At 39.6% G+C, this 22,344-nt stretch overlaps 1 protein-coding gene across 1 annotated transcript in view; it reads right to left on the reverse strand.

Annotated features, from left to right (window-relative positions):
- Window positions 1-7,017: 7,017 nt before the first annotated feature.
- Window positions 7,018-22,344, reverse strand: part of MYPN (myopalladin) — a 66,122-nt gene continuing 50,795 nt past the window's right edge. Inside the window, exons 13-21 of the mRNA XM_063307551.1 lie at window positions 18,641-18,733; window positions 14,233-14,454; window positions 13,453-13,602; window positions 13,107-13,189; window positions 12,790-12,916; window positions 11,720-11,927; window positions 10,941-11,106; window positions 10,095-10,228; window positions 7,018-8,464 (exon numbers count right to left, since the gene is read on the reverse strand). Coding sequence (XP_063163621.1) covers window positions 8,295-8,464; window positions 10,095-10,228; window positions 10,941-11,106; window positions 11,720-11,927; window positions 12,790-12,916; window positions 13,107-13,189; window positions 13,453-13,602; window positions 14,233-14,454; window positions 18,641-18,733 — 1,353 coding nt within the window. The 3' untranslated portion in view covers window positions 7,018-8,294. The remainder of the gene's footprint in view (window positions 8,465-10,094; window positions 10,229-10,940; window positions 11,107-11,719; window positions 11,928-12,789; window positions 12,917-13,106; window positions 13,190-13,452; window positions 13,603-14,232; window positions 14,455-18,640; window positions 18,734-22,344) is intronic.

A 22,344-nucleotide genomic window follows, 5' to 3' on the forward strand; every position in this document is an offset into this window, starting at 1 on the left:
TTGTGATTCATAATGAGCTTTTTTTTTTACATTGTTTCATTTCTTTTACACTGTAAGAAGTTTTGTAAACTATAAATAAACACATTTTTCTCATACAAAATGTCTGTCATTAAAAGTAGCGGGCATCCCATATTGGGAGGTAGATATGCTCTACTGGAGGAAAAGTTCTATCCATTCCTTTAGATTTTGGATAATAAACGTAACATACATAAAAAAGGAACACACTGATTTTTTTGGAGGGATTATGGTGTAAATGATTAAAGGACATGGGTGATACAGATTGAAGTCTACCCTCATCCATGGAAACTAACCAATAGACTTTTAGAGAGTCACCCTTAGCCCAACTGTCTTCGCAGGGCTGTTGTGGATAAAAATTGGAGTAGAAATTGTTGCATTCCCAGAGGAAAAGAGTCATAAATCTGAATTATTATCATTGTCAAGGATGTCTGCAGAGAGGACCAGTCCCTTGCTTCGCTGGCTGGCTGTGGCTGTATGATCAGATTGTAGCCGTATGATCAGATCAACCGAGTGACAAGCAGTGGGAGGGGGTCACTGAGGATTGCCAGACAAATCACTTCTGTCTTGTTGCTCAGAAAACCAGCAGTTTTGCTAGTAGTCAGGCTCAGCTTAAAATCAATGGCCATGTGCCTTGCGGATTTCCATAGCCATCGGAGCCAGCAAGAAATTGATTTCATGGATTTTTGCTTGTGCAATGTGATGTGGGTATGTTCCTGCTTGAAGCAATGTCCTGAAAACAATGACCGATTCCCTCTCGCCATCCCCAGACGTTATCAAAAGGCTAAAAATTATGTTTTTAAAAAGAGAGGAAACTAGCAGAGCAGTAGAGTACACACAGATTTCAAGACCAGAGTGAGAATCCAATTCACTTGAAGCATGACAAAAGTCAATATTCTGCATTATACCACTGGCAGTGTCCAATGGGTCACTTTACAGAATAGTCCAGTGTTTCTCAACCTTGGCAGCATGAAGATGTGTGGACTTCAACTCCCAGAATTCCCCAGTCAGCATTCCACAGCCATACCTGGCTCACTTAAATCAACCAAATCAATTTGAAGATATAAGTTTATTAGGCGTGCAAACAACTACAGTGTATCCTGGGCTCCCAGCAAAGCACGAGCAGCTTGCTGAGCAGCCCTGAACCAAAGCAGAACCACAGCTCATATACCTGTTACAAAGACAAGGCAAAGAGGGGCACAGAGTGAAAATTACAGCGTGACGTTGGAATGCTTTTGATAAAGCCATGTGGGTGACCTTGTTAGTTATCTCTTCCTACTAGGTCAGCATGCTATTACGCTGTCTTGGTGATCTGGTCAGTGGATATAAACAGAGTGGCTTCATGGCCACTGGTTCCTGTCCCTTGTTGCCACTCAGGTCAATTCAGCTTGCCGTGAAGGTCTTATTACAATGGCACTTCAAGCAGTTCTCACGTATTGGGGGTGCGTGGGGGAATCTTATAGGGTCAGTAGCGAATGCAGCTCACACGTGTTTGAGGGGTACCTTATACCGCCACACTAGCTGTGGCACCGTCTAGTGTTAAAATACTTTGCCCTGAGGTGGGGATGGACTAGATGACTTTGGGGGATCCTTGTGCTCTATCATTCTGTCATGACACACATAAAAAAGGGAGCATCGGTTGCATGGTTGGGGCTGCCAGATCAACTTTTTTGTCTCCCCTGAGGACACACCGGGTTGCGTTGTGCATTATTTCATGCTGGAGACTAAAGAGCAACTGTATTACTGAATTATTATTTTTTTAAAAAAGCTGAAAGCTGATTTTCTCTCATGATGAAATGTTCTGCGTGCAGCTGATGCTGTGACCCCAGTCCCTGTTTGCAGTCAGGACAGGGAACTGGCAGCAGCAGGGAAGAGCACTCCTTTTTCTCTGGCCTGCCATCACGGCATAGGAGAGTGAGGGGGCCGCGATCCCTCCCTTCTTCTTCTGCCCGATTGATCGATCCTGGGGAACAGCACAGAAGACCATCTATCTGGCTTCTCCCTCCTCCTGAAGTGATTGGGCACCACCAGCTAATTGACAGCGTGCCCAAAGCTGTCAGTTGGAGGGAGGCCTTTCTTCCCGCTTGCAAAATACGCTTTTTAAAAATTAACTATTGTGAGGCTACATAACCACCTTTCACTGTGCTTCCCATGCAGCTTTATGACCAAACAAATGGGATAAGACACATGAATAGTTCCGAAGCAGCCAGGCAAGCCAGAGGTGTTAAGATGGGCAAAGCAATCCAAGTTAGCAAGAAGTTCTATCTGAGGTCATTTTTCTTCTGAAAACTCAGCTTTAAATGTTACTTGGATTGGATTTAATGGGGTTGGCTCTGCTGCCTTGGGTTTCTTGCTCCACTTTCTCTGATGCCACCACACCCCACTCCCTGAAAATTCTCAAACACCTTCAAAGTTAATGATTCTCCATTCTTCCTGTTGCTAGCATCTTGCACCTTCAGGACAGCACAACGCAACTGCTCTTAAGCTGCAGAAGCAACATTCAGTCCTCTCCCTCATCCCAGCCATGGCTAAGCATTTTGATCCCTTCTGGCCTTCCTCAGCTGCTTGTGGAATCTGGGACAGGAAGTCTACCTCCTTGCGTAATTCACGCATGCTAAGAACCAAGGAAGAATTTCAGACTGCAAGCAGATCAACTGTATTTAACCTTCTTACACTGCTGTAAACTTTCAAGTTTTGCTGACCTTGATTCTATTGTCACTTCCGGTTAAAAGTGGTTTAAGGAAAAAACCCAAACTAATCAGCCAGCCTGCCAGCCAGCCCATTTATTCATTCATTTATTCATTTATTTATGCCAGAGATGATAGTGAGATGAGTTGCAAACAGTGAGCAGCAGAAGTTGTGGTACAGTGCTTTCAATACTTTGCTGAAAAAACAGAAGAATTTGTTTCTCCAATGGGAATTGTTTATTTAAAACAAATTTAATTGCAGTTATGCCTGAACCAGGTTTTGCTCCTTCTAGTATAGCTAATAGTTACTTAAGCTGACTATATCTGGACTCTGAAGCCCAGAGTTAGTACATGGACAGAAGAGACCACCATGGAATTCCAGGGCTACAGGTTAGAGTGGGAAGTGAAAAATCGTCCCTGGAGAAGGAAATCACACGACGCTTCTGTGCTGTTGCCCCAAAACCGTCCTGGATGCATCCATATTGTCACCAGGAGTTGTGCTTGACTCAAGGGAATGCTTAAATTTACTATGAAATCACATCAGAAAACTGATTAAGATTTTGCTGCTTTGTACAAGATAAAAGAGTATCTTGGATGAAGCCAAGATAATGCAGAGATCATTCCTCGTATCTTGGGAAAAAGGAACGAAGAGTTTTTGATTTGCTAAGGACAGCAGCAGGCAAGACTGACAGAGTACATGTTCCTTGGTTTTGATGTAGCTCTCCTTCTACAAGGAGGCAGTGAGGAGACATCCAAGCAGAACGTCTCCAAATTAAGATTCTGTAGCAAATCTGGACAGGTGGTTTTGAGAACAGCGGGACTGCATACAGAATCTGCATACGGAAACAGTTCTGGGGTGCGTGGATCACGCTCGTTAAGGAAGAACGTTGGTGTTCCATGCCATCTTCATCAGCTGCAATCTGTAAGCATCACTTGCAATCTAAAGGCAAACTGGAAAAAAGCCCTTGGCTCTGTAATATTTTGGAAAAGAGCTCCCCAGGGACACAGGCAAAGAGATACTTGTATAATGCCACTCTGAAGCATTTATTCAATGGGTGAAGGAAAACACATTTGCTGAACAGTTTGGCATTTTTCTTTATATGCATTTAAAATATACTTTAGAGTGTACTGTTTATTCCCCTCCCCTCTTTCCATCAAAGATATGCACTTATATATTACTAGAATAAAAACCCATTTTAATGGAAAAATAACAACTTCATATTGGTAGAATATAAGGCCATTGAGTTGTGCAATACATACTTCATTTAACAGGTAGAATGTTCCATTTGCTTTTCCTGCTATATTAATTCAGTTACTGCTTAAACTGGGTAGGTGAAATCATTTTTCCATAGAATTGTGTCTTGCTGACATTATTACAACAGTTCCTGATATATATTGTATTGTGCCTTTCTCTGAAACAAAGCAAGAGTTTCTAGCAAAGCAGTTGTAGATCAATTGATCTAATTTTTTTGAAAAAATATTTTTACGTCAGAATTAAGAAGACAAGGGTGCTATCGTTTATTATATTTGTGGTTTGCTGACTTACAGTATATGAGAAACATGAGGACTCCAAGTGACTTCCCAGTATTGTCTGTGGTGAATCCACTTTTAAAGTTTTCATTAATGTTTCTGCAGAATATCCCCCTTGTTACATTTTGAAGTTGTCCTTTCACAGCAATACTGCATTGTTTCCCTGGAAATGGATATCTAAAGTTTGGGGCCGATATATATTAAATAATCTCAGAACACAAAAACATTTTCCTTGCTTTGTAGTATCCTCTTGTGCAAAAAAAAAATGGTTTTAGAGTCCCTTGGATTGTCTCAAACAAGGTTCCTCAACCTTGGCAACTCTAAGCTGTGTGGACTTTGACTCCCATTCTGGGAGTTGAAGTCCGCACAGCTTAGAGTTGCCAAGTTTGAGGAACCCTGGTCTAAAACATTGACTCGAATTTAGCAAGTTCAGAAAAGGAACCAGAATCTCAATAAATACATTAATAGAAGAATGTGGACATATTCTGTAGAAACCTACTGGGCTACCTCCAATCTTGACTCCACTTTCATTCAAGCCATGTATTTCTTATCCCACCCCCATCCCCTCGCCCCTTCCTCCTGTATCCTGTTATACAGCCCTCCACCTCCTTGAAGCAGACTGGATGGCTTGTGGATGAGAGGAATTGACTACGATGGGGAATGTTCTTCCATGATGGGATGGATGCCCATTTTTTCTAGCTTACCTGATTTGGAAGCACACGTCTACTCAGCATCCTTATTTAGTCAGCAAGGATTTTAAAATAAAAGAGATTTATTTTGCTACCATGAGCTTTCTTTCCTTGTGGAAATTTATAGGAATGACTTTTGCTGCATAAGATGAAAGAACTTGTTTCTAGTGCAAAGTTTAGATTCTGGTTTATGAAATAAAAAAGAGAAATCAAATGGTCTTCTGCAAGAAGAAAACTCTGGCAACTCTGAATCTGTCATGTCTTTCAGCAATATCAATGGCTACAATGGTCTTTTTTCACATAAATCTACCTACTCAGTTGATTTGATATCAGTTATATATAGCAAGTGAGGGCTGCTTTATATATACCAAGTAAACTGAATTAAAGTTTGCCTTGGCTAAATTCTACTGAGTCCAAAACTGATCAAATGCAAAGGAGTTGCTGTTATGTAAATGTACAAATTTTTCTGAATATTGACAATCATTAAGTCTGAAAAAACATATATATTCCCTGTACCGCAGGAGATATACATATTTTTGCAAATGTAAATCAATATATAATGACAATTACACTTAGATAATCAGTACTATTAATTAGTTTATATCTGAATTTTCAAGCATACTATTTTTTTTTTCTGGAGCATTTTCCATATGAAAGTAAACTTTTACCAAATGCTGGGAAGTCACATGACTTCAGCGAATCCCTCTGCTGCCAAGATGCATCACTGTTGTCCCATAACGTCTTCTAATTTTCTCTGCCAACATTTTTCTTTTTAAGCTACTGGATACAGGAACAGCGTTTCTTTGAATACTTAAGGGATGTATTCAATCTTTCTTCATATGAACTGTCCCAAGTGATCCTTAATTTTACATCCCTGTTTGGAACTAGGTATTGTTCTCTTGATCAAAATTCAGAAGAACCTTCCCATGTTCTGCTCGCTTGGGAAGATAGAAATGCCTCTGTAAGAGCAACTGGGATTTTAATGAAACTGAACTTGATTTCATGGCAATAGTGCATTAATCTAGATCGGGGTTTCTCAACCGTGGCGACTTGAAGATGTGTGGACTTCAACTCCCAAATTTCTGGGAGTTGAAGTCCACACATCTTGAAGCTGCCAAGGTTGAGAAACACAGATTTAGATTCCAGCTTCATTTATAACAAAGCATAGAAGATGCTTTCCAGGGCACTCTGCCTTACTAGGATCAAAATACAAACCTCTGATAACTAGGAAGGATGGTACAAAAGTGATGGAAACATCATTCCCAGCGTCAACAGTTATCAGGAGCCTCATAGTATCTTGATGAGGTCACTGCTCTTCATTCAAATGTACTTATAAAACACACACCTCTTACGGTGGTTTCTCAGCCTTGGATCCTCCAGCTACATGGGGATTACAGCTTTCAGCATGCTGGTAACTGTAGCTCGAATACATGGAGGATACTAGTAGGAAAAACTATTTAAAACCAGGCTTCCCCACTCTGAATATATGGTGACTATGGCTTCCTAGAAAATCTCCTTTCTTGTCTCATCCAAACACTCCCAAGAAGTGCTTGACTATTGTTGAAAGGTTGGATTATAAAATGCCACATTTAATGTCAGTGAATTCCTGCTACTAGTGCAAAAGTTAACAATATTTTAATCCTGAGCTGGATTTAAATTTGGTTACAGCTTTTCAAAGGGTTGAGACTTTGTTTAAATTATATAATCTAGATTATAATTATATAATCTTCACTGCTAATAATATCTAGTGTTACTATTTTGCGTGTTTTACAAAGGTCTTTGGCAAATCTGATGGAATAGATTTATTCCCTAGCAGTGAAATCAGCACCACACGTCTGAGCTGTAGCTTAAGCATTAACAAAATGCTAATATGTATTTCTAGCTTTAATGGGTCTTCATTTAGAACATTGAATAAAAAACAGAAATGCAATGAAACTGGTTAATTGCACGTACTGATTTATATCATATACTAACAAAACCTCTTTGCTTTATGACCTCTTTTAGTTATTTGCTTTAAATATGAGAATTCTACCAATATCCAAATGAATGAAGCTTTATTGATAAGTTTGGACCAGATTACAGCTTCTTTTTATTTAGTTAGTATCATCTATGGAAGAATTTTGTTCTCTGTACACCTATATTTGTGGTGCTCAAAATGGGGAGAAAAATAGAGGTGGAGCTGTTGTGAAGAAAGCAAGATTATTTCCACGTAGGAAAAAAAGGAAAATCCAGACCAAACCATGTCTACAAGAAGGCTATAATTTAAAGGGAAGGTCATAAGATCCTAACCTATTTTGATATGTATGTAGGATTTTGGAAGATGGGAAAGAAATTCCTATCTAAAGGCCAATGAAACAAAAACAACATGGAAGGTATTTTTGTTTTTGTTCAAATACTGAATTCTAAATATGGAAAAAGAAAAAATAAGCATGCTTCAAAATGTATATACTATTGGGAGCTGTGGAGTGACTTTATAATACGGGCTTTGTGGTACATAAGCTGTTTTATAACTAGTTGCAGGATGATCCCATACATATCCCTCAGAAGAAAGTCTTATATAATTGAGCGGACTTACTTTAAGGTAAGCGTTTGCCAGCAGCCTAATGGCCAGGGCGTCTTAACACTATTATTAAGACTGTCCCTTGGGTGCAAGATTCATGAGTATAGAGTCACACTTTTAAAAAATCCTACTGTTTAGAAGCAGTTTCTATCTGAAATGCTACTACACATATCTAGTTCTGGGTTTGCTAGTTGTTTCATCTGTATGAACTCTTAGTAAACTGATACTGTAAGTCACGGTTTCATTTTCTGGCATTTGATCTGTGTTTTGTGACCACCAGCCACCCTTAAAACACTGTATTCAAAATCATGGGGTCAGGGGGTCCAAAAAGTAAGATAGTGTCATGGCAGGATGGTGGAAGCCACCATCTTGACTTTTTTGAGCCCCTTTCCCCTTCCAGATGCCCCTGCGTTGGGTTTATCCTTCTTCAGGATGATTACCATCAGTGTCGATGTCTGTCTTGGTACCTTTCAGACAGTTGTCCAAATCTTCACCAAGTGCCTGTTTACTGCCTTGAAATCCAAGCAGGAAAAATGGGCACAGCTTTTTTTTCTTAACAGCTGAAAACTAGGTCACTTCTCTTCATAACCCATGGAACAAAAATAACATAGCACAGAATTTGTTGCAGTAGATGCTATACCACAGCGACTCCATAGTATAATGCTGTACTAAAATCTTGTATCTCAACATCTTTACAGTTAGTCAATTATATTACTTGTAAACCTTAAATGTCTCAGCATGTACCTTCCATTCCTTTTCACAGTTCTGGTATTTCTTTATTTTCAGGGAGGATTGGAACCTTTTTTAAAATTTTCAAAGTTCTTCACTTTCTACCACAGGCTGGGAGGGAGATGAAAAGCGTGCTGGATTCTCCATAGCTGAGAAAGCAGAGAAAATGTCGAGTCCTTGTCCTGTGAGATTTGCATAACGGGTGCCACTTGAGCGAAACTTGATTGGCTGAGGGATCGGTTGATGCCACTGGGCTGGAGCGAAAAATTACATGAACATAGGGCACAACTATCAAGCATCTCTTTTAGGTCATATATAAAGGCTGTAAAAAGAGTTAACCCTAGTTTGTAAGTGAAAACCTAAGGCTACTGTCTGCTAAATGGGTTGCCCTTGAAGGTGTCCAAGAACTTCAGTTAGGAAAACGTGGGAGCTTCCAATCCTATTTTAATACATTACTGTCAACCTATAATGCCCTAAATGATTTTGAGCCTAAGAATTTATTTCGACACCTCTCTTGGCATGCGCTAGCTAACCCCTTAAAATCTCTGAGGGGGGCTTACTCCTCAGGGCTAATACCTGAGTAAGGGCCTTCCCACTGATGGTCCTTACGGTGTGGAACATCATGCCTTCAAAAATGTATCTTCTCTGTTCAATTTTATAAACTCTTAAAGCACACTTCTTTATCTAGCATTTTGGTTTCTCCTGATGCATTTGCTCCTGGCTGCCACAAAGAATTTCACTATGGTGTTGAACTTTAAATGTGTTTGTTGTTCATGTTTCGTGTTGCTTTCATAAATGATGAGCAGTAAACAAAAAGTAGTAAACAAGCAAATACAGAATCACTGCATGATGCTTCAGTAACATTTGCCCAGGAATAACATTATCTGTAGTTTAAGGATATATCTTTTTCAGGAACAGGGAGCATGTTTGAACATCAAGCGCTACATTTACCTAAGGAAAATTTCCTGGATAAATGTTTTGTGTACTTGGGGGAGGAACCCCCATGTGCAAATGGAACCTTTCCCCCAGCCTGATTGAAGAGAAGGCTGCTGGTAGACCCAGAGATACAATGGGTCTCATATGGTTTGTGGTCTGGCGGTTTCCCCCCTCATTGCTATTTTTAAATAACTCCCTACAGAATCGAATTGCTCTTTCTTGAATTATGACTAGCTTCTGCCTCTACTCTCTAAGGATTGGTCCAGCTGCTTCAGCACTTCCAAGAAATTTAGAAGCAACAATCTTGTATGTAGCAGCAATGAAAGAGTTTGCAGTCTAAGACATGCATCCCAGAATACTTTATAGTATCAGTGCAGATGAGGGGTGGGGGGACTCTGAAAGTTGCACTTCAGCATCTTTTACAAAACTTCAACAATCTTAGGAATGCAGCTCTAGGCTTGCATTGGCTTTTAGGTTACTGCTGTATGAGCGAACTGCCTAAACTGAAACAAACAAACAAACAAACAATAAAGCTCAGCAACCTTTAAAAAAAAAACTTGGGCAAGTTCTATGTTCCCTCATGTAGTTCCACATAAGGAACTGTTAATATATAGATTCAACTGAGAGCTGGGTTTTATTAGAGCCATTTAAGATTGTACTGCCTGAAAATCTTCACTCTGTTATCCATGTTCCACCTACAAATATTTAGAGACCTTGCCCAAGACTCAGGGATCTCAACTCAGCTAGAACGGATTCATCTCTCCTGTGCAAATCAACCAAGCAAGACATACAATATCTAAACCAAGAAAAAAGTCAAGTCGGATAAAGAGAGCTTCCAAGTGGAAGAACATGTAACGATGGGAAGAGAGAATAGATGACAAACACAGAGTTGAGACTGATCACATATATATATTTTGTTAATTTATCCCTAAAGTCATGACCACTTACCATATATGTCAAGTCTAGCAGTGCAAGAGACAATACCAGATTCATTTTTCGCAGATAAAGTGTACCAACCAGCATCTACTTTTTTGGCAGGCTGAATCAAAAGGCAAACATATCCTGTAGCATCTTGGTGCATACTAAGGAGAAATAAAATGATCTTAGCGTCATTTTTGATTAGGTTTCACATACTGGAGGATTTTACTAAAACCATTCAAGAAAACAACAGAAACATGGTGTTTATACACTAAGTGTATGTGTGTGTGTGCGCGTGCGTATGCCGAGAAGGACCTAGCTCAGTGATCAATCACCTTGGATGTTCTGCGATGGAAGATCCAAAAGACTTGAACGATTTGACCCACTGTCTTGTTTCACACAAGTTTGCTCATTGTGTACAGCCAGTAATACTAAGTAAGCAGTTCTTTTAAGTAATGTTGATATATTTTACAGTTTTTCAATCCACTGTTGTTTACAAAATCTAGCGCACTTCATTTTCATCCTTCTGCAATGTGTCTCCAGTAGGACTTTACAGTTGATCTGTAGTAATAAATAAAGGTTCTACCTGCTCTTGGGGATTCTACATTTCAGCAGAGGTTTTTTCTATGTCAACAATATTTATTACTATGAAAGCATTTTAATTGTGTTTTATAGGAAGAGACATGGGGTATAGAGAAGCCATATTTAAATGTTTCAAAAGTTGAACTGCTTCAAGAGTTAGACATGCTGAAAAGTGCTACACATTCAATGCAAAATAAATTAAATGTTTGGGGCAATAAAATCTCACATCTCACATTATTAGACAATCAAATGAAAATAAGGTTTCATTCCATTTTCCAAAAAAACTGTGCTCACCTCATCCTTTCCCTGTTGGGGGGTATGGTTTCATTGTCCTTCTTCCAATAGAATACTGGGGGTGGCATTCCAATTACTCTACATTCTAATCGGACAGGATGTCCTTCTGGCACGCCACAATTTTGTAATCTCTCTAGTATCGCTGGGGCTTTTTTAACTTCCTTTTCTGGAAAAAAAGAAAAAGCTGATGTAATTTTTTTCAGCCTTAAAATGATTGAAATTGTACAAAATAGTTTCTGGAAGACTGTAAAATGTTGTGCTTGTGGCAGAGGTGTCTGCTGTATGAGTGTTTGTATCTGTGTGTGTGTTAAAAAAGTCAAGACTGGCTATAACTATATAATCAAAGCCCCACCCATTCTTTCTTTCTCAGTTCTGAGTAACTTTTTTTCCTTCTTTGACCCCCTTCTCAAGGTCAGCGTTAATTTCCTCTATACTCCTGCATTATTCAGAGGCTGTGTGTTCTCTACATGGAAAAGATGTGGAGCTCTGTAAACCTCTTATGTCAGTACTCCAGATGTTTTGGCCACCTTAACAATTGTTCTTCCCAGAGCTGGATGACATCAGTGGGTTTTGGCCCACTCCCAATGACATCCAACCCCCTGTGGAGAACCTCTGGCTCTTGAAGTCAGTCAAGTTCCCCATTCATAGTACACAATCAATTGAGATAATGAACACTTTCACATGATCCAATTTTCAGCCATGGGGAATTCTAGTTAGTAAAGTACACAAAGGGCCTGATGCCCAGGGTATGTGGAGAAGAACATCTAATGAAGACTTACCTACAACACTTAGTTCCAAGCTGAATGAATTTTGTCCTGTTTTGTTGGTGGCTATGCAGGTGTAGATTCCAGCATCACTTTGTCTGAGAGGATCAATTAATAAAGAATGTACTCCATTTTCTCTGACCAGCATTTTGTGAGTGGCATCTGGTAACACAGGCTTGCCATTCAGAAGCCACCTCAGGTCTGGTGGTGGTAACCCACTCACCTAACAGATGAGAAAGCAGCAATAAGCAAGTGATACAATGAAATGACTTTTTCATATTGGTTGCATCTTTTCAAATCCACTGTCCTTGTAGAACAAGTGATGTGTGGAAACCAGGGAAAAGAAATCATGTTATAAGCCTGGCTCGAGAACTATGGTAAACCACAATTGGTTGAATAAGCCTAAATTAATCATGGTTTATTAAATACAATAGTTGGATTCAGAAAAAAATGCACCAAGCAAACCCCAAGTGTGCTCCCTGTGATGTGTGAACTGCATGACTGTCAGGGTTGAGGCAAAGAAACAATGCTGAGCCAGGAATTAAGCTCTAGTTCTTTATTGTTTCTACCATACACAGAATCTTGCCAAACTAGGCAAAGCCAAAAGGTGCTAGGGAAAAATACTCCAGGCAATCTAAGGCAGTCCGTCTCAGCTTCTTGGCTGGCTGCACAAGGTCCTCCAAACTGTAAGATCTTTTCTCCCCCTGGAATGCACCCCCTCCTTCTTCCCTGCAATCTCCATTGTACCACCTCCCTCCTCAGAGACACATTCCATCACAATGACAAAGAAGAACACAATTCAGTGCCTACATTAAATGTTAAAGCTTTAAAATAAAAATAAGCACATGCATCATCACAGCTTCTGCCACAGCCTGAACTCATGTTAAGGAGAGTAACTGATGGATGTTCTTTATGCTGGCGACTGACATTTGTTGTAAAGCCAGGGGAATCCACCAATCGCTTTCCTTAACTTGTCTCAGATAAAAGCTTCCTGGCTGTGCTTGTGTACTTAGAGAATATGAGCAAATAGTAGTGCAAATAATAATGCAACGGAAGAAAAAAAGAAAGCCCCGTGACCCCAATACCTTGCAATCCAGTCTACAAAGCCGCTCTTCGTGGGCTACCATGTCCCCAGGTGCCTGCAGGAAATATGGCCGGAAAAAGCGCTCCTGTAGAGGCTCCCGATCCCTTTCTGGTACACGGGACCTTCCCCTGCAATTCAAACACATTGGAATATTGGATAGGATTGGCAGGAAGAAGTGCTTTTGGGCTAGAAAGCCCAGTCTCCTGCATTTCGCTGTTTAGAAATTAAGGCTTTCTAAACTCACAACTTGAATTTGCCAAGTAAACTCCTGCTTACCTCACAATCTATAGCATCAGATGTTTTATTTTTATTTTTTACCTGTGAGACTGGATAGTCGTTGATAATCTACCACGCAGTGGAGGAGTCTGAACCATCAAACGACCAGAGCAGCTGATTCTCCCCTGCCAGAATATGTAAGAGAAAAGAAACATTATTGGTTTGTTTACCATGCATGCTTCATTCTTCATTGCTAGGCCTCATTTGTGATATTTAAGGCTGATATTTAGAAATAAGACAACCATGGTTATTGCCACTGTTGCTAAGAGTCAACATCAACTGATGGCACTGATCAATCAATCAATCAATCATCAAAATGGATCTTCAAAAATGTATGCTTTTTTCTTCATATCTCTTAAGCTTAAGCAATATGTATAGGAATTTGTACCTGTGGATTTGCAGCCATGAATGTATAGTTTCCATCATCATCATTTGTAGTAGTCTCAATATGTAAAGAACATGTTCCATCACTCCCTCGAATCATCTTGAAATGTTCATTCTTCTTTGAAATCTGTTTGCCATCCTTAAACCAGTATACCTGGTGGATTTTAAAAGAAAGATCTATTGTAGTGTTGTATTTAAGGCTGTAATCCTATGCACAATGGCAATGGCTCCAGTCATATGTTTTCCATGAGCATATTTCCTCTGGTGTGCAATTAAGGAAAAGAAGGGTCTACACATGGTGACATGCTTCCTGCTCTTCTATGAAGCACAAAAATGAAGTGGAAGTGAAACACAGAGGCCTATTTGTATTAGCTCTCCTAAAACACAATGGTTCACCTAAGAGGCGGGATCTTACCACTGAATAGGAATTATAAATTGGCATGGCTTCTGCAGCACTGTATCCTCTGAAAAGAATAATTGCCCTCATAGGCATGGATTGCCTTTCTGCAAACAAAATCTGTTTCTGTTCACATAAATGACTCTGATCCAGCAATGAACAGCAACTTCTGCTTCTTAATCTTCTGGTGTCATCTCCCATGCTCATATATATGGCCCCCAACCCTCCAAAGTAGATTTTTGTGGGGGAAGGGCTCACAGCGAGCTTCCCTTGCTTTCTGCAAGCACAAATGTCATGGAGGCAAAGTTCTTTTTATAGGAATAGATCAAAGCAATTGACATGAGAAATCACTGAGAAGTATTATGTTCTGCTGTTCAAAGGCCCTACCTTGGGTACGGGGATTCCAACAATTTTGCAAGTGAAAGTAGCTGGATATCCTTCCGGGACACGGAAATGCTTGAGTCTCTTGTCAAAAATTGGAGCAATGTACTTGCCCGTAGGGATCTCATCATGTTGGATTTCATCATCTGATTCATCTACTGGGGTACGTTCAAGCCGAAACTCTATTTCATTCATCAGCCTCTGCTCAAAGTTGGAAATTTTATATTCCTGCAAAACAATAGCTGAGTAAAGTCCACATATCACTGGAGCCTAATAAATATTTCTTGGTATGTATTTTTTTTCCAAGTAATGGCTCCCATACGATCAAACAATCATAACCTTAAGCTAAGATTCAAACTCTTAGAGATTCAACAAACATAAACCATAAGAACAAATAGGGTGGGACGAAGTATGATGGAAAATCTCTTATTCTATTCATTTGTGCCAGATGCGTTGCTCCAAATGATAGGAGGGATCCCCTCACTAAATATTCATCATAGTATTGCATCAGAGAACAAACACAACTGCAATTTTTCATCTCATTTTCTATTTATCACAGTATGAAGGGTGGGATTAGAGAGGGGGAAGGAGGAGAAATACTTTTTCTTGACATTGCTGTTTCTCTTCCTGCTCTGGTCCAGAGATAATTCCAGATTAGGCTTTTGAATAGGGATGCTTCCAGATGCTTTCAGATAAAATATTGTAATTCAACAATCAACTGACACTGTACCTCATAATGAGGAAGAGATTGTGCCTTCTTCTCTTGCCAATAGGCAATGTTACTTCTTCCGCAGCAGTAGCCTAGATACAGATCTGGAGATGATTGTTGGTCTCACCTACCATCATCCAAGAAGCCTCCAGTGGGGCAATGTGTGGCCACTTTTTGTAGCCCAAAGAGCACCTTCTGATCAAGTTTGCTGGAAATACCATTTCTCACCATTTTGAAAATGAAAACGCATGAAATGTGCAGTGTAAACTCTACAATGGCTATATTACAGTTTTATTTCTTAAAACCCACAAACCCTTCCCAATGTGTGTGGTGACCCCATCTATCTTGCAGCCTCCAGCATTCTAAAAATATTGTGTATCCCTTGAGACCAGAAAGCAATTCTCCTTACTCTAGGCCAAATCAACAGCTGAAGTGCAAAATTAATGAATTCATTATGTTGTGCCCTTTAAACAGTTTATTTGATAACAATAATTCAAAACAGGGTGTCTCCTGAATGAAAGAAAATGGACAGCATTCTTTCTCTTGCTCTTTCAATAAAGGAAGAAGCTGATTAGAACCTTTAGCCTAAAGAGAAATCAATATTGGAACAGGAGGATTGAAGGAAGTTAAATGACTTCTAAAATAATCTCCCACTTTGAAAGCAATAGTCTTAAATGACATATTTAAAGGAATTTTTAATTCTGAGCAACCCTGAAAAAATCTACATCACTGTTTTATTTACACAGATTTCAATGCGAACACTGATGTTCTTAGAAGCAAACGAAATATTTTTTCTCCAAGCTCATGAAGATCATATGAATGGAAAATAACAATAAGCAACTTCACTCAAGCACAAGCACAAGAACAATATGCATACACACAAAAGCAATAACCCTACCTCTGCCAAAAATAGACAGGTAGGCAACCTGAATGTTTACCATGAATATAAAGTATTTAATTTTTATTTCTTGTTTGATTTATTCAGTGTTTCTCAACCTCAGCAACTTCAAGACTGATTTAACTGATATATAGCATTGCTGGTGAAAAAGCAAAGACCCTTAAGATACTAGTAGCAAATTAAATATTTCAAATCTACTTTTACCAACCTGCTTTTACTTTTCTTAATAATAATTGACTTCAACTCTGCTCTGCTGAACATTGAGATAGGGAGTGCAATCTATGTTGACGTACCTTTCATTCCAGTAAAAGAAAATGAGGTGAAAATGCCTGATTCATTACAATTAAAAAAAAAAAGCTGGTGGAGGTGGGGGATTGCAAGAAATGGATCTCTGGTCTCAATAGCCCTTTTTTTGTATAATATTTTATTAAGAGTTTTGAAAGGAAGATGAAAACTAACAACTTATATAAAAGAAAAAGTGAATGTAGATGTTTACATGCCCAAGAAAAGTGAATGTAGATGTGTACTTCCTCTTCCACTGTGTATGTAATAAAGTCAGCAGGATGAAGCTCAGGTAGCCTGAGGTACATCTTGCACCCAAAATGTAGCAGATCCTAACTGGAAATCTCCCCATTGTATATAATAGTTGTAGCCCCCCCCCCCCCATTTAATCAGGATCCTGGAACGAGGAGAACCGAGTTCAACTTTCCCCATGAGGTTTTTGTAATTGAAGCCCCTCCCTCTCCCTCCCTCCCTCCCTCCCTAAATGCTATTTGCCTGATAGGGGAAGTCATAGGTTACTTCTACCCCATCAATATTTTCACTCCTTAAGCCAGCTTTTCTCAATCTTTCGACCCTGGAGGAACCCTTGAAATATTTTTCAGGCCTCAGGAGCCCCTGCGCATTCAGGCTCAAATATAGGCCAGAAGTTACAAAATTATTACCTTCATTTCATGGTTAGGCCTGTATATATGCATTCACAGTGTTCTTATACTAAAAATAAAGAATGAAACTTACCTCTTTAATGTGAAGTTGCCCAAACTTGAAATAATTTTTTAAATAAATCGTGATCTCCCAGGGAACCCTAGTAACCTCTCGAGGGACCTGAGGGTGCCATGGGACCCTGGTTGAGAAGCCCTGCCTTAAGCATTCCTTTCAGAAGTACTCTTGGGACAGTCCACATTTATCCTCACATACCCATCCTGGTAACATGGGATGAGCTTGCCCTCCTCCACCTTTCACTTTGTGCCTCTTCTCTTGGTTGGCAAGGGAGAGAATAGCTCAGGAATGGAGAGGGGGCATCAGCAAAGTCACTCATACCATCCTTGTACACTTCACCCATCTAGAAGGACACTTTGTGATGGAAAGTGGAGCACTTCTAATGGGAAAGAGGTCCTGGAGAAAAAGGTTTACATTCTGCTTTTTGGTGCTGTCCAGGTTTGCATTCTTCGCAGCTGTGGGAGTGGCTTCCCAGGTCTTCCTTATCACACCTATTTGGACTGCTAAGTAGCCCTTTAGAAGGAACAGTGCCCGTAAGTTGACACAACTGTGAAAAATGCAGCTAGGAGGCCAGCTGCTAGGCGAGAGTCCTATTACTTTCAAGATTATTAGGTTAGCTCTGCTCCATGGCTGCTGCTCAGCTGGCAGGCAAACCCCAGGCTTATAGGATTTCACCTTGTTTAATTTTGCCTTTCACAAAGGATGCCTCAGCAAATTGCTTTACAAAACAGGCCAAATTCCCATCGCAGATAGCTGCTTCTCATTGTTGTTACGAAATGCCTTTAAAAGTAGAAAAGCAAAACTGCTGCTGGTCTCTGCCAGTCAAATATATTTACATGTAGTAACAATTTTGAGCAAAACCAGTAGAACATTATTATAGTTACTGAAAATGTTATTATAGTTATTGCCTTTTGAGATAAATCTCCAGTATCCTTAAACCTAGTCCCAGTCTGAACGAGGGTTGCCCTGGGTCTCTCAGGAATCTGGTCTCCATATCCCAGCTTAGCTAACAGTTTTGGTGCCTAGCCAGACTCTATGATTTTACACAGGGGTGTCTGAAGGGTTGGTCAAAAAAGTCAATAGGGCAGCCACAGCAGCTCCACGTTTTTTATGTATATTACACCACCATCACTGTTTTTATCATATACTCTAGCCACCCCTGACTTTATGTGTTTTAGTTTCAGTACCATAAAGAATGATATACAATGTACATCAGAATGCTACCTTGCAACATGCAAGAAACCTGGGCAATTAAAATGCTCATACAATGATTTCTGTAATATCTACATTTTGCCATGGAATTAGGAAATTTTTGCAGTGTAGAAAATGTCAATATGAACTGGCGTGGGGTGGGGATTCTTCGCCTCAGTGCCCTCATCTATAAACTTAGAACCTGTAAACTGGAAATACATCACAATAAAACAGGGAAGTATTACTTACTTCGGAATGTAATGGATCATGAATCTTTATAAATAAACAACAACTCATAAGCTGTTTGAATGCCCTCTGGTCAGAACAAGAGGCTGTTGATCATACAAACAAAATAAACCATGTTCCAACGAGCTTGTAGAATTTAGATCTTCCTTACAGCTCACAGAACACCGCTGCTTTGAAACAGATTTCTTGTAATTAACACCTTCAGCTGCCCCTAAAATACTTACCATGAACAGTCAAGCATGATTACAGCATGTTTTAACATAAGAAATACCCAACCTTATTTTAATGGCCAGAAGTTGAACTTCAGGTTTTACATTTTACTGAACATATGTACATGTGAGACACACCCATGTGGGAAAGGAAGGCTGTACCTGGGATATTTCTTGAGCTGTAAACTTGAAGGCTGGGGAATAAGAGCTTGGTCCCTGAAGCCCACGACCCAGATTTTCATCATAGGCTGTTTTCTGGCAGAGGGAATGAGGAATGAGGAAAATTGCATGAGGAAAAGGTTATGATGACATTTGTGGGCATTATTTTATTGAAAGAATGAAGACGGCACAGAAGGGGGTTTCAGAGGTAAAAGCGAACTTGGGACTGGATTGCCACTAGACAGTACAATTTATTTAAATAACTGAGATAGCATAGAATGCTTTACAGGTTGCATATTATATATGTGTGTGTGCGTGCACACACAAAGACACACACATATGCACACACTTGGTGGGCAACTGTGGGCTGCTATTTTTTGGCTATTTTGTATTATTAAAGATGAGGTGTTATCAGAATTAAAAAACAAGAACTATGAATGTAAATAAATAATAAATAAACTAAAGATAAATCATGAAAATATAAAATATAATGAATAGAGGAAATCATTAAGATATTAATTATTAAGGAATTAAGGAATTATTAAGGAATTAAGTAGATATGATATAATTATGTTTTTTTAAAAAATTGATTATGTGCCATCAAGTCATTGCTGACTCTCAGTGGCCACATAGATTTTCTCCATGCTGATCTATCCCTAACCTGGTTCTTCAAGTCTACTTATGCATTAAAATCTGTAATTGTGTTTCCCTATACATATGACTTTTTAATATATACACACTTAAGAATTTGGAACTCTACATTTGCAGAAAACTGCAGATAAATCCCAGATCTTTCCAGTTCAGATACATCTTTTTACAATGGATCAAAGAAAAGTAAGAACGAACCTTTCTCTTTCAGTGGGATTAACCAAGTATCTAGGGTAGTGTTTTTCAACCCTGGCAACCTTAAGATGTGTGGACTTCAACTCCCAGAATTGCTGGCTGGGGAATTCTGGGAGTTGACGTCCACACAACTTAAAGTTGCCAAGGTTGAGAAACACTGATCTAGGGAGAAGACCTTCACTATAGGTTCATGATCAAGATATGGATATATATTAAACATTGCAAAATATTAGAAAAATTGCAGTCTAATGGAAACAATATCCAGCTATCTGTGCTTTTAATTTAAATTAATAAGTGATAGGGCATATTTTGGATGAGTGTTTTATTCAATTTCTACCTAACCGTTCACCACTGCCATTCTTCCAGCCTTTGTACACCCCCTCCTTCATAACTTGTCCCTCTCTTTTGGCCAAAATTAAGATCCTCCACCTTCATTGTTCCACCTTGTCTGAGATTTGCAATGTTCGTTTTTTCGTATCCTACAGTATGTGTTTCTCAGATAGTATCTCAGATAGTATCTGGATAGTATCTCCTTCCCCGCTAGTATTTTTAAAAACAGCTTCCTTTACATAAAGCACAACAAATCATTGCAGAATTTGAATATTGCCTATCTGTTCCCTTCAGTAGGCTAATGCTTCAGACAGGGGCAGAAATATCATCCACCCCATTTTCTTAGCTGAACAATTGTGGGCTCGCAAGGATTCCATATCCAGATGTGCCAGGTCATTTAACGTACATTCTCACTGCTCATTAAACTTTGGCAACAATTCCTCTTACAATGTGCAAAATGCTGAGGCCTATTCATCGAGAAGGAAGTCTCATGCTCATCGTCCTCTTGGCACTTACTAATCCCTGGCAGAATCGCATTTGCTTCAGTGGCCACTGCTGTACCCAATAAAGCAAAGAAAAAGGGAAACAAAGGATTCCCTCAAATCAGGTGACTGCAGGGGAATGTCCATGCAGTTTTCTTGGCAGCAACATGGAAGGGTTGGTTGTCTTTTCTAGGATTATTTTAAGTTTCCCAGTCTATCCTATAATCTGGGAATTTTCTGATGGTATCCCATCCAAGCACCAATTGAATCTGAAACTGCTTAACTTTCCGATATAAGCCTAGATGGGCTCCTTTTTAATAGAAGACGAGGTGAAAAGGATACCTGGACCATTTCCAACCTAGTGATTTGTGGCGTCAGATGGCATCACTCAGCTGTTGCTATGGAAATTAAAAAACAAACCAACCCATTTCATTGTTGATATATTGCCACAGCAATGGCTGGATGACTCTATACGTATGACACAGTAAGTTACTAGTGTGGAATTGCCTTTGGACATTTGCTTGAAACCTATGATGAGAATAATAATCAGTCCATCACAATGGCAATGAAGGTTGTAACCTGATGCATCTGTCCTCCAACGACAATCCCACTGCATTTAATTACTGGAGTTGGCTCCCAAGTAAGTGTGCATAGGATTATGAGCCAAGTGAGTGTGCATAGGTTGTATAAGTGTGAACTTATACAACCAGCCACACAGTGTATATATAGCTTGTGCTCTCATCTGGTCATTCAGTGACTGCCGAATGAGTGATGCTTCTAAAGGAGCCATACCACTAACACAAAAGACCAGGTGATATTTCACTGTCATCTTTTCAGCAATTTATCTTACTCCTTCAGCAAGTACGATCTTCAGCACCTATGATTCATCCATCTGTTCAAATATGCCATGTGCCTATGATTTACTAGAAATTATTCAGCAGCTCAATCCAATGGAAGAGACTCAAGAGTTATTGGCTGTAGATTGTTAATTTTCATTTATGTGGGGTTCCGTTCTTCCTGGTGCATACGTAGATATGGGGAGGTGAGACCATTTACAAGCATCACAATATTGACAGCGCTGGTATGTGGAATTCCACAAATTCAGTAAAGAGAAAAACATCTCCTTAGTCATCCCAACGGTATCCATGGATCTATTTCACAATATGTCATGTGGTATTTACTCAATTTAATTTGGCCTGTTTTGCCCTGCTTGGCCCTGGGTTGCAGCAAGAGGTATCAGTTCTGCATTCAGAAATAATAAGTCTAAATGATTGAGGTCTCTTGCATGCCAATATGCTAGTCACTTGCAAAGCCACCTTAGCTATAATTACAGGAAAAAAATAGTTTCTAGAGTAAAGCTATGTTGAACCCAGCATGCTAAACTAGAATAACAGGATACCTGATGTCATTGGGATACTAACCATAATTCAATTGTAGTTACAGTGAACACCTTAACAGGTTTTGGCCATGCCTTGTTATAGGTCTGTTCATTGCCACCTGTACTCTCCACACTGAGAATTCCTGGATGGGAAAATAAATCTGAAATTAACTTTTCAGTTTGGCTTCCAGGCAAAGAAATGGGAACCTGGAGACTGAGGCTGTTGTAGCCTCACCATTTCTTATTTTCCTTTGTTTTTTTTAACACATGAACTGAAGTCACAAAGGGGGTAAGAGGAGGAAAAGCTTTCTCCTACACTCTCTGTGGTGGTTCCGGCCTGTGATTTTTATACATTTATTTATTAGTCAGCCAGCCAGCTCTCCAGGGCCTCCGTGTGTGTGTGTGTGTCAAAAAAGTCAAGATGGCGGCTGTATAATTGAAGCCAACCCCCTTTTTTAATATGCCATCTTGCTTTTTTTGATACTGTCCTCACAGATGCCTTCACACCATATCTATGATGTTACTCAGCAAACTGGGTCTGGCCTCTGCTTGCTAGTTTGGTTGGTCCTGGAATTGGCTGCCACACCAGGTTCAGAGTTAGATTAGGGTTACGGTATTGCACACTGTGCCAACATGCCAAAAGGAGGGCCTATCACTCTGTACTCTAGAAGCCT

This window comes from Candoia aspera, chromosome 6, assembly GCF_035149785.1.
Source record: "Candoia aspera isolate rCanAsp1 chromosome 6, rCanAsp1.hap2, whole genome shotgun sequence".
Taxonomy (NCBI): domain Eukaryota; kingdom Metazoa; phylum Chordata; class Lepidosauria; order Squamata; family Boidae; genus Candoia; species Candoia aspera.